Source organism: Platichthys flesus, chromosome 19 (genome assembly GCF_949316205.1).
Source record: "Platichthys flesus chromosome 19, fPlaFle2.1, whole genome shotgun sequence".
NCBI lineage: Eukaryota > Metazoa > Chordata > Actinopteri > Pleuronectiformes > Pleuronectidae > Platichthys > Platichthys flesus.
The window spans coordinates 5925571-5942459 of record NC_084963.1 but is presented as its reverse complement, the minus strand read 5'-3'; the positions used below and the strand labels follow the sequence as shown (position 1 = coordinate 5942459).

The 16889-nt window shown below is 43.4% G+C and overlaps 2 protein-coding genes across 3 annotated transcripts; both read left to right on the top strand.

Annotated features, from left to right (window-relative positions):
• The first annotated feature begins 514 nt into the window (after positions 1 to 514).
• Positions 515 to 4316, top strand: si:ch211-222n4.2 (uncharacterized protein LOC101885505 homolog). 2 transcript variants are annotated; one of them, XM_062412192.1, is made up of 7 exons: positions 515 to 1080; positions 2017 to 2064; positions 2476 to 2593; positions 2810 to 3005; positions 3088 to 3188; positions 3288 to 3347; positions 3526 to 4316. In XM_062412192.1, the coding sequence occupies exons 1-7, from the start codon at positions 756 to 758 to the stop codon at positions 3650 to 3652; spliced, it is 975 nt and encodes a 324-aa protein (XP_062268176.1). In that variant the 5' UTR covers positions 515 to 755; the 3' UTR covers positions 3653 to 4316. The 2 variants fall into 2 exon arrangements, with proteins under 2 accessions (XP_062268176.1, XP_062268175.1); XM_062412191.1 differs by having other exon boundaries at positions 2807 to 3005.
• A 2348-nt stretch (positions 4317 to 6664) lies between these two features.
• crkl (v-crk avian sarcoma virus CT10 oncogene homolog-like) lies at positions 6665 to 16452 on the top strand. The gene is made up of 3 exons (XM_062412655.1): positions 6665 to 7736; positions 8295 to 8769; positions 14219 to 16452. Exons 1-3 carry the CDS (start codon positions 7429 to 7431, stop codon positions 14351 to 14353), a joined length of 918 nt encoding a protein of 305 aa, XP_062268639.1. The 5' UTR covers positions 6665 to 7428; the 3' UTR covers positions 14354 to 16452.
• Positions 16453 to 16889: the final 437 nt, after the last annotated feature.

The following is a 16889-nucleotide window of genomic DNA, read 5'->3' as shown; positions in this document are numbered from 1 at the left end:
TTCTCCAAAATCACATTTCTGTAAATATTTTCATTACATCACAAAGATTTTACAAAGATGAGATAAAACTTAATTGATCCACACACTCTCAAAGGTGTTTAGTTTGTCCAGTTTGGGCTACTGTAAAAAACATGGCGGCCTCCTTAGAGAGGATCCTCTCCTGATGTAGATATAATGTTTTTTAATATACAGGCTCATTCTATGGTAAAGAAAACAAATGGCAAAGTTTATATGATTAACACAAACTAGTGAAAACAACACTATTGTGTATTTATATTCAATTTCTGCCGATAGATCCGTTTGACCTATATCTTACACTCTGAACCTTAAAGTGTGTTTTGTGCCTGACACTGGGTACCGCCCCTAAACTACATCCACTAATCAGATAGTTAGATTTAAACACTCCACCACGTTTGATTGGTGGACGGACCTCCCAGACCTGACGGAAGGGGGCGGGACTTGCCTTGAACTCGGGCGATCTCACTGGACGACCGGTTGTCACGGCAACGTTTTGTATGACCGTGACTGAAGCGCGTGTGAACTTCGAAAGTCATTCTGGGTAATTAAGGTGTTTACGAGCAACAGGCTGCTGCTAACTAGCTAACTAGCTAACTAACTAGCTGGTTGATACTGGTAACGTTAGCTTGTCCTCACTGGGAGCATGGTTGTAATGGCAAACACAGTTAGCTTGTGATGCTAGCTCGGATGCTAACTTGGTTAAAGTCATGATCCTATAGCCGGGGGGAGCCACCGCCATGTCAGGGAACAGCCTCCCACCGGTGAGCCACCTGCCGCACTGGACCCGGGTCGGGCGTCCCGGGAAGCTGCGACATGTACCGGCGGCGAACCATCACGTCCACCATCAACACCACCACCACCACCTGCAGCCCCTCCCCGGTGTCCCGTCAGTCCAGAAGGGAGCGGGGCGAGCAGAGGAGCTGCCCGGTCTTCTCCAGCGAGACGACCCGGACCCCCGCGTCGTCTCGCTGGAGAAGAACATCCAGTTCCTGCAGCGGCAGCACAAGGAGACGCTGGAGAGGCTGCATGCGGAGATCGAGTATCTCAGACGGGAGAATAAAGGTGAAGGGACCGGTGGTTGGGAAGGGAACCTGGACCACAGCCTGTACGATGTAATGGAGACTTTATAGGAAGTCACTGGACGGTGCAGCCTAATAATTCGGGATAATGAGCATAAATAATTCATATGTTTATAATATAAGTAAACTGCATAATACAAATACTATAGTAGCTACAGGAGTTAGGAAGAACGAGAGAGACGTTTAAAGTTAAAAAATATAGCAAATTAAGATGGTTCAAGATGTTTTTGTGCTCAGATTTGGCTTGTGAGACTTATAATAATAACAAATCTTTATTTATTTAGTACTTCCCTAAACATGGTTGAAATGTGTTTCACAGAAAACAAATCAAATCATAAAACAAATAAAAACTGAGTAATAAAACAATAACAAAAGAATAAAAACACTGAATACGGGAAGCTGCTGACTCAGTCTGTAGTATTTCCTCGGGCAGGTTGTTCAAGAGCCTGGGAGTTTAGAAATAGAAAGATATGTACTTTTATATTCCCAGAGGAAAGTTGCTGTGATATGGACAACTGAGACACAATCCTCAGGGGCATCAATCCATATCATTCTTTGCCATATTTTCAAGGGATGAACCCTGTTACCTGTGTTGTCTGTGCCTGTTGTATAATGAATTCAAGTTAATGGCAAAGATCCGTCCGACTGACAAGGTGCTGAAACGAGAGACATTCAATCCAGGTATGGTGGTCACATAGCAACTCCAGGGTTTGGAGGGTTTCTCTCAGCGGGGGGTGAACACAGATCCAGTGTCACGTCACTGAACAGGCCTCATGCTGGTCTACATAAATTCATCTCCACTCACCAGGAGACTTCCCAGTCTTCTGGCTTTGCAACCCCAGTTTGCTTGGACTGTGTTTATATGATTGTTGCTCACGGTGCATCACACACTGAAATTCTCTTGTTATGGATGTTGCAGAGTTGCAGTATAAGATGATAATGGAACCTCCCAAGTCGAGCAGAAAAGGTAAGGCGCACATCTTCTTAAAGAACTTGGAGAGATTAAAGCAGACAAGCTTGATTTCTCTCTGGTTGTATATGTAATTTTATATTTTGATTAATTCAATTGAGAATGAGTTTATAGATGAAAAAAATAACCCAACAGGGAATGTGGCTTTTGGCTAATCCTATAATCCTCTAAATCCAATATTACAACAAAACACTCATGTTAATTAGTTTGTAAGATGGACAGAAAGGATCAAAGTTCTTAAAGCGATAGCTCCCGTGTAAAAAATATATATTTCAACGCAGTATATCATCACTTCAAAGCCACTGCAAGAATAGGAAAATCCTGGTTGTTTTGCGAAATCCTGCATGGTAAAATTTAAATAACATTAAGACCTCAGCTCTTAACAATAGTTGACCATCTTTCTTCCAGGACCGACACATAGTCGACGCGTCGTTCGACCACTAACTCAGGGAAGAGAAGCTCAGACAGGACTCTACCTGGAGGAGCAGCTACAGGACACTCGACTATCACAGGACCAGGCACTAAGGTGAATATCCATCCAGCTAAATATAATATATAAAACTTGGCAGAATTCAAAACCTGTCAGAGCCTGGTCCATGACAAACATATTAAATATCAGGTCTTGTCGTACAAATAAGTCTCCACCCACAGCTTTATTTACTGTATAACCACTTGGCATCCAAAACAGTTTGTAGATTACTTAAAGTTTGAATTGATATTATCTGACTCTACTTGGAAGAAGCACAGCAGAGGGCAATGCAATTCTGGGATCCACTCGGCAGGACCACGGCCCAGAGGTGAGGGGCGGGCTCATCACTTCATTACAGCCTCTACGGATTCACAGGAGCCCCTCCCATCCGCCGCGTGCTCCCACAATACAAGAGTGTGAGGTTATCATCCGCCAGCTCTACAACGCTAACAGTCTACAGTCTCAGGAAGTAAGTACCCATCAGACAGAATATTCCAGTGTTGTGCAATTAAAACAAATCTGGTATTTCATGACCACTATGTTTCACTTAGATTATACGTGTGAAGTCTCTGCTGAGAGATATTGTCTTGAGCAAGAAGATCACGCCAGAAAACTACATTCTGACCAAGGCCTACCTCGTTGATGGCACTCGGTAAAGTGATAAAGAGCATTGCCACTATCATCATCACCAACATAGAGTACAGCTTGAAAAGAAATACCACAGTTGGGACTAATATTTATCTCATTTCAGCAAATTATCTGAAGAAAAGAAATTTCCAAAACTAACTCTTCAGACGTATCCAGGAAAAATGTATGTATATTCTCATCCTACGATGTTTTGTGATTTTGCTGTATAGAAAAGGTTTTTTCTATTCATTTCCCTCGATACAACACATTTCTCAAACCCCTATAACATCGTTTTTAGTGCCACTTCTAACCGTCCCCATCCCTTTGAGATACATTCATAAACAGGATATTTCCTCTCCCAGGTCTGAACCCTCCCACTCTGGCGTGGTCCTCCCAGCACTCAAACAGAGCCTCAGCTCCACCATCGCAGAAAGACAGAGGAGAACTCGTGCCGTGCAGAGAGACCGCTTTAAAAGAACTGTGCATTGACCGGATCAAAACCACCACAGCATCAGCAACGTCATCCTCAGGGCTGGGGTTTTCTCGATCCTTCTAAAACAAACCTTCCTATTTCAGCGATGCAATGATTGATCAATTAGTTTATGTATATGGAAATGTACTCGTATGTTACAGGTAATATAAAGACAAACAAAATGACTAAAAAGCTTTTAGTTCTGCAGACAAACGAGGAGAAAGAATGTCTCAATTCTAGATTTGTACTGGAGATAATTTATGTATTTATTTATTCATTTTCACCAAACAATGACTACATCTGACTTACAGATGGCCGCTCATTACACTAAGTCAGATGTAAGTTTAGGTTTATTTGGGTTTTAACTGCACATTTGCTCTAATTCTGCCAAATTCGTGGCAGAAATACTGTATTCCTAATACCAGTATGGAACTGATGACTTGTCACTTTTAAAACAGCTTAAAAGTATTAAAACAGTGCAAACAACCAAAGCATAAAGCTTCCATGTCTAATTTATGAGACATCAAACTCACAGGCTTATTTGTCAGGCGTTTTTGTACTGGTCACCACTGTATCTTTAATAGTGTCAAGTCCTGACTTGGCAGATATCACCAGTCATACCAGCTACTGAACTGAGCAAGCTTAGCATAGAAAACTCTAATAAATTGTCTGAACACAAAACAGCATTGTGCCTGTGTTTTTCCTCACAGATTTATATTTAAAACCAGAATATGAGAAACTAAATACGTTAGTGCTGGTTTCTGTGCAATATCTCTACTATATAACTCTCTATACGCCATGTGTGCAATACAACTAATGTCTGCAGCTTAATATTCACTCGTGGTAAAAAAAAAAACAGTCACCAGCACTTGGCCTACTTTCAAAACATGATTCAAAACTTTGCACGTATTTGTGCAACAGTACGGGGCAGGTTAAGAACCGCATGCAGCCAGGCACGGTGGCTAGTTCCTGGAATGAACCTGACGTTGCATCTTTCATCTCTAGAGCCATTAGGAATAAACATCTATTCAAACTTCGATGGAATGATCATGCTGTAATCAACTGGTACTAAAGAAAGGATGTGATTCAACTGGCTGCATTCAAATGTTACAACACTCACTTCTTAGGAAGCAGCCCAGCCAATAACCCAGAGCAGTGTAAACAGTAATCCTGTTCCTTAAGGGCACGGATTTTTCTCCTTTGTCTTTTAATGTTGAAGTAGAGTGAACAGGGAACCCTGGTGGATGGTCATGGTACAGTCTTGTATTTGAACTCAGCCAGATGTACACTAGGCCACAGTTGTGCTTGACTTCTCTATATTTAAGTTTGTGTGACATTCTTTGCACCAGCCCAGACAATACAAATAAAGGTTTAAGACATAACTGTTATGTATAAACAAGAAACAGATCAAATCATCAGCAGGTCACACACAGGTTTGCCATAACTTGTCTTAACCATTTCCAAAACCTCACAGGAATTTGATTTATTTCCTTTCTTGCATGGAGTGTGTCTATCTGGTGAAGTGACAGAAATGAATGTATCTATAAGTCCAAACAATGTATGCTAATGTATTGATTTCATCACTTTGAGGAAACTAACTCATAACACAAAACCTGGTCAAAGCAAAGGATTGAAACCATGGTTAAATAGTTTGTAAGTATCTTTACTTTTCTAATCGGTCTGCAGAGGAGAAAGTCCTGTTAGGCCCTTTCATCCCAATTTGTTGCATCACTGTGTCTTTGTGCAAATGTGGGAATTGGCAGGCGCGAGCCAGTAAAACCCAGTGGGAGCAAATCTATTAAGATTCAGCCAGTGTTGCAGTGATGAGAGCCGCTCTGTGCCAGCTGCAGCCTCATCAGGCAGGGTCATCGGAAACTTTGACAACGAGAGAAGCAGAACTGGCTCTTTGTACATTCTACTGTCATCGATGAGCAGGCGTCGTCCCACCTCATTGGACAGCCTGTCAGGGTCGTCAGTGTTTTCCAACGCTTTTGTCTTTTGTTTTGTGTTTTTTGGCATTACTCTTTGTGATGGCGTCTTTGGAGACACTGTCCCCTGCATTTTAATTCACTCTCTCCCTTTCAGCATATTGTGCTGTGAGCTGGGTAGGTTGGGGAGCGCCAAATTGATGTGTCACGCTCATGTGCCAAATAATACTTTTTATGAGATTGAATGGAGGGGGGAAGTTGGAGAGCAACAGGAAATGGAAATAGGGAAATATTAAAAAACTTTCTACTGGCAAACACTAATTTATCATCAAAAGGTAAATATAGTCAAATGTACCTCTGAATTATGCTTGGGCACCATTAACCATAACATCTTAAATGGTAACTGATTAACTACATTTTAAATGGGAGTATTGTTCCCTAACCCTAAAATATGATACAATGTGTATGGGTATTGGAAAACTATTATATTAATAACTATTTTGGACTGCTATCAGCCCCCCAAAATCCATATGATACAGTCTATGGCACGTGTTCTATAAAAGGACATAACATAATGCGAGGTCTGCAGCTGGTAAATAAAGTAAATCACATACAACTACAATTCTTACGTTGTTCTGGTTGTTGTTGATCAAAGCTCACTGATCAAAGCTCACTGATGACTCCTTTAGATTATACAGACATTGTCTCATTGAGCTTTTGGTGACAGTTATACAAAGGCAGAGATAACGGTTAATTTATTTATGATCCAGTTCTTGTTTAAAATTGATCCGTTCTGGATTCGGTCTTGACGTCACTGTCGCTGTGTCATGGCAAACATGATTGACATCTCTGTTCCGCCCACTCCTTGTCAATGACGTCATCAGGAAAGCGGGACCCGCCCTCCCGTCGCCATTTTCCGGGTCCCGTACTCTCGCGCTGCCGCTTGTGTGTGAGGGGCGCGCGCGGAAAACACGGTCAAAGTATTTATATAAAAAAATAAAGTCTCGTGAAGCCCCCGGGGGATCCCTCGCGCGGGCTGCTGTCGGTGGGCGCACGCGGGAGCCACGGCGCGACGTAACGGGGCGGGGGGGGAGGAAGAGGAGGAGTAGGAAGAGGAGGGGGGGCGGAGAAGAGATGCACGCGCGGGACACGAGCCGTCGCCGCCGTCAGATCGCTTTTCTGTGTGAGGACGTGTTGGTCGCGAGCCGCCATTTTTCTCCGCGCGCCGCCTCACAGGAGTCGAGGAGCGGGTTCGTTTCCGTGACACCGAGGAGCCGTCGAGCCGCGTTGCCCGCCGGCGACATGCGGATATAAAGAAGAAGAAGGAGAAGAAGTAGAAGAAGAAGTGAGGGGGCCATCTTTTTATATTTGTCTCCCCCCCTCCCTCCCCGCCACCCCTGCTTCCCCCCACCCTCTAACTGACAACCGAGCGAGGCGGAGGATTCACCGGAACCGGAGCTGGTGCGTGTTTCTCGGAACGAAAAAAAGAGGAAGAAGCCTCGGCCATCATTTGTTGCTTCGCCCTGTGTTGAGTTTCCTCCGCCGGGCTTCACTCGCCGCCGAGCACAGGAGACACATTATGCTCCAAAGTTGGAACCAGCCGGTCGCCGCCTGCATCTAGAAAAACACCAGGTTGTTGTTGTTTTGTATTTTATTATTTTAGTAATTCTGCTTATTTAAAAACCCTCCGGAGCCGGCGGCGTTTGTGCAGAAATCACTCGGGGGAAACCCTCTCAGTCGGCCGGGGCGACACATGCCCTGCCCTGCCATCCTCCAAACCCTCCACCCGGCGGTGATCGACCGACACACGGTTTAACTTATTCTCTAGTTTTCTTACTTAACTTATTATTTTCTTGAACACAATCATGTCCGGTCGGTTCGATGCCTCCGACCGGTCCGCCTGGTATTTCGGGCCCGTGTCGCGACAGGAGGCGCAGACCCGGTTGCAAGGACAGAGGCACGGGGTGTTCCTGGTCCGGGACTCGTCGACCTGCCCCGGCGACTACGTGCTGTCGGTGTCGGAGAACTCCAAAGTGTCCCACTACATCATCAACTCGTTGCCCAGCAAGAGGTTCAAGATCGGCGACCAGGAGTTTGAGCACCTCCCGGCTCTCCTGGAGTTCTACAAGATCCACTACCTGGACACCACCACCCTGATCGAGCCAGCTTCCAGGTATGAAAGTCACCCAGGGCCCCCTTCACGACATTTTTACGAGGACACAAATACCCAAACTCCTAATACTGACCCACTTTCCGCCAGACTGCAGTAACCTGTCTGCAGTGCGCCCAGTTTGCCAAATCTGTCACAAGCTCTGCCAGTTTACTGCTTCCATTAGAGCTCTGTGGTGTCCCAACAAAACAAAGCCCCTGGTTGGTGTGTTATTAACCCATATGTAGTGTTACTGTAACTCAAACCAGATATTGCATGTATATCTCTAGTGCCAAAAGTGTGCATCCTTCCTGTATGTCTATGTGCCATATTTGACACAATTACATAGCTCTGATTAAAGCGTTCTGCTCACCCATTTGTATTCACTGCATACACAAACATCCATGTGCAAGTGTAGTTTGTATAAACTCCATTTAATGGCAAACTGGGTTATGTTAGAGGAAACCCATCTTGGAGAACATACACCCAACAGCTTTTCTGAAATCCACTTGACACAGGCCTCCTTCTTTAGATAAAATCATCATGTCTCTTTCCTTTGCCCCTTGGTCATGATCTCCCCAGGTACCCAAGCACAGTGAGTGTTCCCATCCAGCCAATGGGCGGCCCGGACGAGAACCTGGAGTATGTGCGGACTCTGTACGACTTCACTGGCAGCGATGCGGAGGACCTCCCCTTCAAGAAGGGGGAGATCCTTATCATCCTGGAGAAGCCAGAGGAGCAGTGGTGGAGCGCCAAGAGCAAAGACGGGCGTATCGGAATGATCCCCGTGCCCTACGTGGAGAAAGTGGTACGACCCTCATCCCAGCTCGGCCAGCCTTCCCACGGATCTCGCAACTCCAACAGCTACGGGATCCCTGAGCCATCCCACGCCCTCGTCCACGCTTACGCTCAGCCCCAGACGCCATCGCCGTTGCCCCCTGGCACAACAGGAGCCATTATCAATCCTCTCCCATCCATGCAGAACGGCCCTGTCATGGCAAAGGCCACTCAGAGACGAGTGCCATGTGCCTACGATAAGACAGCACTTGCTCTAGAGGTATTTCAATGCTCATTTTCAATTCTTGCCCTCTGTTTGATCTAAAATGTGCCTTTTGTCTGTTGTCGTTCTGTCCTCTCTACCTCCATGCTCCATGACCATGTGGAAATCACCGGTTGTTCAATATTATAGCTTAATAATATGCTGTTTTTGTAAAAGATAGGGTATTTTAGCTAACACCAAATTGTTTGGTCTTCATGAAGGCAGCTGAAATCGGTGAATTCTGCAGACAAGATTAATGTTGAGCTTTAAACGCATTAACTTTAGGTAAACAATTTCGCTATCTGTAAAAATAATATTTGCAGATCACAGGTCGTGTTCTAAGTCCAGCTTATTGTTTGTCACGTAACCAGTATTGCTTTTCTTTTGTACTGTAACAACATGGATTAAATCTGAATGCCATGGAAATAGCCTTAGACATAACTGTACTTGGTTTAAAGCTACAGGGCCTGGTTTTTATAATCCAGTTGCAGTGTTTACAAAAAGACATTTGGGGACCAGCTCAGCCTTAGCCATGCAACAATAATGTAACATTCAATACCTCAGTTTTAGTTTCTAAGTTACAACACAGAATATGTTTGTAAGTGCAGAAGTATTTCACTTTATGAAGAGATTCTGCTTTAATTGACCACATGATAGCTCCGTGGTTGGTAGATGCCTTATGCAATTTTGTTTTATTGGTATGCAAATGAGAAAAGATCATTCTTTTGCAATTCTTTATTTTCACCTTGTTTTTAGAAATGTCTCAGATTTGGACAGGCCTCAACGAACACTTCAAAAAAAGTGAAATGAGGAATCGTCCGTTTCACACGTTTAGCAGATGATCTCTTAACACAGCACAGTTTCTTGAAATGTTGAACTGCATCCTCCATTTAAATTGCAGTAGTCGGTACATCGTAAGGAGCATCGGGGTAAACACCGTTGCTGCCCACAGATCTACCACAGCCACAGCAGTGTTTCTATATCTGAAACTGTCGTAACATGAGTCGTGGTGCTTCTTCAAAAACTACGCTCATGCTAATGCTTGCTGGCTGTACTGAATGTACCTCATCTGTTTGTGTTTATTATGACATTTTGGGGGTTTAAGCGAAACCACACCCTGTCTGCAGGTGATTCATGTTCTTTTGCTGCACGTTGTCATCCTACGACGGGCTGATGTTGTGGTGATGTTGCTACTAGTATTCATGGACACTTTTACACACTGATTCTCTGGCCTCTGATTTGACTAGAAGTCACGGTTGGGTGAATGAGCTGGTGGTGTAGTGTGATTTGTCCACATATTGTCACTTGATTTCCTCTGAAAAGCAATTAGATCCCCAGTTGGGCTGTTTGTCTGTAGCGCATGGTGGCTTTGTCTTCCTGCTTAGCCGGCTAGCTGCTAAACAGGCAGCAGCACTGTGGCATTTCTCAGCAGTGCACTCTGGCTAATACAAATCTGCCCTGACTGTACTAACATGTTGAAGCATGTGATCTAATGCTCGGCGTGCACTCCACAGCTATAATGGGGCTCCCAAAAGAGAGCGAGCTGCAGCTATGCCCTCAGGGGAGGCATGAAAATGAAAGGTATCTTAGCTAGAGATGGCTATCATTAAGATTTGAACAGTACTACTGCTTATTGGTCAGGTACTTTCACAGTATTCTCATGGGTGATTTTTGACAGAAACAAGGAAACAGATGTTGTCTTTTTACTGGGAGGTCGTTTGCTCTGAGTGATCTGAAACTATGAAATTGTGACATTTTGAAAGATGCTCTGACCAATTTAAGATTGAATCTATGAACCATTATTCAGGAGCATACATTATAGGATCACGTTTTCTTCACATTACCTTAATTTAGTAAGGTGCATGTGTGGAGCTCTAGCATAGATACCATACCTGAGGCTATAATAGCTCAACTGCATTTCAGTATGTCACTGACAGGTTTCTACAAATCCCTGGTGTTTCCTCCCTTTCCCACACTTCTGTATCCTAATATGTTAAATACCCTGTGTAACTGACACATCTTAACTTTGTATCAGATTCTTCTTCCTAATACCTAATTGATCAGTTATAGTTCTATTTGGAAAGGGCCACTCGACAGGGACGTGAAGCAAGAGGCTAAGATGTCTCATGCTACTGGATTTCTTTTTGTGTAGCATGAAGTGAGTGTTTCTGCAACTCCACAGAGGTGTTACAGATACGCAGTTATTTTTACCTGCAATAGCGACGCTCAGCACGAGCAAAGATGACAAACTGCAGCTAAATGTTTCTTCCGGACTGCATCGCTAATAATAACGCTTGTTGAGATGCTAGACTTGTTTTTCCCTTCCCCCAACGTCCATGGTAATGTTGTTCGTGGTCCACATTTTCACACGACAATGGGTTATATACAGTGTATTCAGTATGCTTCCATAATCTTACCCTAGATCTGCTGCTGTTCGTCAGCGAGAGTGTGTGAGTGGTTGAAGGAAGAGGCACACTGTGGTATACTTGTCCCTGTGACTCTTGCACAGGAATGAAAGTGTAAATTTGGACCATGATTAAACCTGGTGACTGGTATTCTTGCTAAAGGTTAGCCTGCCTCCTCTAACATACTAACTCCTGTCGTCTCTGCTCTCCTCCTTGTTCCCCCCTTTTTCTTAAATCGATAACTGATGACGACAATTAACACAGGAGATGCGTTTTACCTGATTCTCCTGGACACTGAGTTAAACGGGTCAATAAGAAATGTCTGCACCGCTCCGCATGCCTGTCACCAACCATCTTCTCTCACCGGCTGCACTAAGCAGAGACGGAACTTTCCATTTAATAAGAATAACAAATTGTTAATTTAACCAGCTCCACACGGAGAGACAGAGAGAGGTCAAATAGAAACATACCTTCCTTGGCACTTGTGCTAGGATATTCTGTGTGATCGTACAGTTTAACTGTGGACCGTTCAGAAACTGTGGTCTCTTCCAGGATTATTAATTAGATCTTCTACCTGCACAAATTGTTATAAGACTCTACGCAAGCAGCTTCCCCATCCTGCACAACTTTCATTCCCAAAAGAATATGCAAAATACTATATTACATGGATTATTATCTGTATATGAACTGATTCAGTATTTTGTTCTCAATCAGTAATGCCTTTATCAAGCCTAGCAGATCTCCAGTCCGCGTTCCCATCTGCAAAAACATTCACGTTGTTCTGTCACCTCGCAGAGTGGAAATGAAGATGTCCACCCAGATGGTGAGCATATAGCTGCTGTGAGATTATGAGTCACGCTGCCTCTTATTCAACAGTCATTTCCAGACCTACATTATTGCACCTCAGACGTGCTGCTGCTGTTGTGAAAAGTGCATCTGAACTTAACTGGTTTAGTTAATCCAGTGGACAAAGAGGGGGGCTGTTCACATCCATGAAGCCGCAACGGCTTCAGACTGGTGCCCTTCTGTCTCAGACCCAAAACAAGTGAGGAGGAATCTAAAGGAAGATTATGACACTAGCAGCAAGCTTTAATTGTACATTGTTGTCACGGTAGACGGGAAGGCAGACTCCTCCTCTGGCAATGGGAAAGGAATCGCCTTTTAAATAACATGTTAACCTTTGTCATAGTAAACGTTTTAAAAGAGGTACACGTTTGTTAAGATTGAGTTTTCTTTTGGTTTGGTTTCTCTCGCCTCATGGAAATGAACCCATCAAACTCTCTGGGATGATCGTGTCCACTAGGATGTTTGCAATAAACTTTACACCCATCACCTGTTGCCCTGGTTGAATGAAGTTTATTTGATAACGTCAGCATACATATTTTAATGGATTTACCATTGGTAGGCTTGAACATATAACTGCTAGTGTCCGCCCTCCCCCCCTCTATGTTTCAGTGGGTTCAGATGTGTCTCTACATGTTGTCCATGTTATGACTTTAGACTGATTCATAGATGAATGAACACACGCGGTAAAATTATGACATTTCAATGGTATTGGCATTGACGACCAAATAACTGGTATTGTGACGTCCTTTGTTTGGGATTTCTGAGAAAAAGTTGTTACTTAATCACATTTCTTCTTTTCTGCTCATTTTACTTGTTAATGTGGTTCTTATTTTGTTTTTGAACATTATGACTAATCTCATATTTTGCGTAACTAATGGATAGGGCCCAACTCGATTGTTTTCAAAATCTAGACTTTTAAGTTACTGCACAGTTACTCAGCAATGAGTAGTGTCATTAGTTGAACTGAGGGGAGAAAGACACCAGAAACCTTAGAAGTCAACCATTTGGGGGAAAACATATTATATGCTGTGATATTTTTGATTTACAGTTCTAGTTTTCACCGAGAACACGTCTCATCTTATCTCTTCTCTGCGTGTCTGCCTCTGAGAAGCCTCTGAGGCTTGCAGCACAAACCCTTTAGTTTCGTACTGTGGCTATTTTGGGGCCTGTGGGGTTTAATAAGCAGAAGCCCTGAGTCAATATTTATCTACCTGATTTCATTTATTGTGGACAGACAGTCCACAATAAATGAAATCAGGTTGTGTCCTTGTTGTTTAGTACATTGCAAAGCAAATGAATGCATTCTGCTTTTTACTGCTTTCATAATTCATGATACTTTAAGATGATTTGGTCACAACTCTTTTACCCTGAGCTTTTGCGTTGTCATAATACATTTGATCTGTTTGAGTCTGTTTTGAAAGTACTGGCAGTGTTCTAACTGGCAGATTCAATGGAAGTAATTCTTTGAAATGCAGATTTCACAGCAGCTTTTATGACTTAGCAGCATTCTTATCATTCCAGAGTGGCGTAAAGGATTATTGTTACAGATGATGTCTAGGACTGGATGTCCTTGAAGCCTCATTTTGAAGTTAATGCTACAAATGGGGCCTTAAACATACATGTTTCAATCACGATGGCGACTTTCGCCCTCTTAATCCTGATGAAGAACGTGGCTTTGACAGATCGAGGTCACATGCAGTGTCACTAACTCATCTGAGCGGGTGCTCTGTGGTCCCTTGTCATCTGCTAAAACCAGAGCGTAAAGTGCATGTGGAGAAAATCTTAATTTGAAAAAGGGAATTTGGTAAATCAGTTGTTCTCATTGATGGGGAAGCTCAGACTGTTTGTCTAAATATGGGTGAATATATATTTAACCAAAATTTCTGATTCATGAGATGTCATTATCAAATCCTTATGACAAAGAGAAGGCTTGTTATTATACAGTGTGACCATAAATGCTTTCATAAATAACAATGTATACAAAGACAAGACAACTTCAACCAAATATTTAGAATTTTAATTATAATAAATATAACAGTTTTAACATGCAATGCAACAAATGCCGTTGAAAAACTCATATCGTCTGTTAAGTGTTAACGTGGAACTGATACTTGACAGAACTTAAACTGTGATGCATGAATTAAGTACATGTTTCCCTCTGTGACTCATATACTGCACCTCCTGTAACCCCGCCCCTCTTGTCCTTTCCCCCTCAGGTTGGTGACCTGGTCAAGGTTACGCGGATGAACATAAACGGTCAGTGGGAGGGGGAGGTGAACGGACGACGAGGCCTCTTCCCATTCACCCACGTCAAAATCATAGACCCCCAGAATCCGGACGACTGTGACTGACCTCCCACTGGAGCCTCTTGCCAGTGTCGACGTGTACCCAAATCTGCTGGCCGACGCCCCCTTTTCCCCCGCCATTGTCACCGCGGTTGCGTGCTTGCCTGCTTGGGGCTGTACCGTGATTGCGGCCCTTGTTGCCGACCGTTGCATTTAATGGCCTATTGACTGTTTACAGATTTGGACAGCGGATCCAAGCTAGAAAAACCTGACTCCACTTCCCCCTCGTCCCCTCTCCCATGTCTTGGTTCCAAGCTGGGCAATGTTTTTTCGCATTAGTGTCCTTTTCATTTCCAGATCACTGGGCATCAGTGTGAGTGTGAGTGTGTGTGTGTGTATGTATACGTGCATGTGTGTAGGAGGGTGTTCACAATAGATATCTACCACATTACATCACATGACTGTTTTTATTTGATTTGTGAGTATTTGTTATGTCTGAAGTCTTGGGGACTTTAGAAAGCGTTGGTGTGCGATTGTCTAGTAGATGCTGAGACGTTTGTACGAAGACTCGGACTTGGGAGAGCACTGAGGCTAGGAGGAGTTAACCAGCCAGTCAGAACCTTATTTCCCCCTAAACAATCAACAATCAGTCACTTTTGTAACTTCACCATCACACACTTACTGGCCACGAGGATTTTCAGGTTGACGGTTCCTTGTTGTGAATGTGATGTGCGACTGGAGTCGGGGGGCAGCAGATGTGGAAGATCGCAGTTGTAATGTGACATCATAGATCCGATAATCCCATCCAACCTGGCACAAGTCTGGCTGACAAGATTATTTATCCTCCTGTCGATGAGATGACGCGGCCATTATGTGATCTCATCTGCTCCTTATTTGTGCCGCCAGATCAACAATATTTCTTTGTTCATTGTTATTTTTAATGGAGACATCATGAAGATGTGTTGTGGGGGGTCTTTTTTTATTTGTTTGGCATGCCCACTTGGTACCACTTGACTGCCATTCTCATTCTTTTTAAACTTATAGACGAGCAGGTTTGTTTAGTGCCAACAGCAACAAGCTCTGGAAGATATACTCCAACTTTTCTCCAGTGAAGTGCAGAGCAGCTAGCTTAAAGCGCAGCATGAGCACTCGGGACTAAAGGCTTTTACTGAAGCGAGAAGCTGTGTCAGTGGCGTAGGTCAGGAAATGTGGAAATGTCTCAGCGAGCCGATGAGATGCCTTTTCTTTCCAGATAGTAAATGCATCTTTTTAGTGCATGCCACGCCCTCTCTAACCTTATGTATTAAATGTGATGTTACAACCTGCTCTATTCCTTCAACATTCAGTCTCTGCACAATTTTTTACTCATTTTATGCAAACGGACTCCATCGGACTAGTTCAAACTGTGCTGCAACCAATTCAGTTTGTTTAGTGGGAGCTGAGGATCGAACGGTTACGAAAACATTGCCGACCCCTTACATTTCTGCTGTAAAAAAATTGTTTGCTCACGTGTACCCCCCCCCCCCTCCTCCCAGTGCTCTCTGTTCAAATCAATACTCAGCCGATGACTCTGAGTAACTGTGCCGCTTTTAGTTGTATCCAAATTTTTGTCTGTAGTCGGCTATTAAATCAAGCATTTTTAGTTTTGTTTTTAAATGAGTGATGTTATTAAACAAAAAGTACCTACGGTGACATTTACAAAAGGGAAAATGCCTGCTGGTTGCCTCTGTGCATGACCTCTTGGCCGGGGGAGATGTTTCTGCTCGGCCGAATGCTGCTTAATGTCATTCGTCTCCTTATTGAATAAAGGTTTCTCTTATTTTAATCCCCTCTGGTCTGTGCAAACAATCCAGTGTTGGGGGTTTTCCTCATCAGACATAATGAAATCTACTAATTAAGCAATATGCCCTGATTAGTTCCTTTTCTTGAGGTGAACTCGCTTTTCTCATGCTTCTGAGTTGTTTCCTTGTAATGGCATTAACAGTATTACTGTGCTCTCTTCTCATATTCTAGGAAAGCCTGTCTTGTACTTAAGATTTGAAAATTGTGCCTTTTATTTTCTTATACCATTTACATGTGTTAATATTTCCCATGGTTAACACCTGTGCTGGTATTGACCCTTTATGTACAGAACAAGTAAATAAAATTTACGTCTACTTCTTTAAGTCGCTGTGGTGTCGTCCATGTGCTTGTTGTCTTTATAAGAGATTGTGTGTGTGTCGGGGGTGTTTTGGTGTCACAGGTTGTGTATCTGGAGCACAGGACACTCGCTTGTGCTCTAATTTTTGACAGTTCCGGGTTTGATATGTGGCTGCGCCCAGGAGAAAGGAAGCAATTAATGAATTTTAATGAAGTGCTATTAAAAGACAGTCAGCTGACCTAGAGGAGGGGAGTGGAAAACTTTTCAAGGGCGACGTTTCAGACGGGCATCGACAGCGGCTGTTTGTTCAGCTCTTAAAACCAGGTACAAAAAACATGAGTATGAGGAAATGTGTTGATAAAATGTTGTGTGTCCTTCATATACTGAAGACTCCAGATGCGTCGTCAAAGAGAAAAATGACACGAAGGCAGGTGCTGGCAAAACAGCTTTAGATAACTGTAC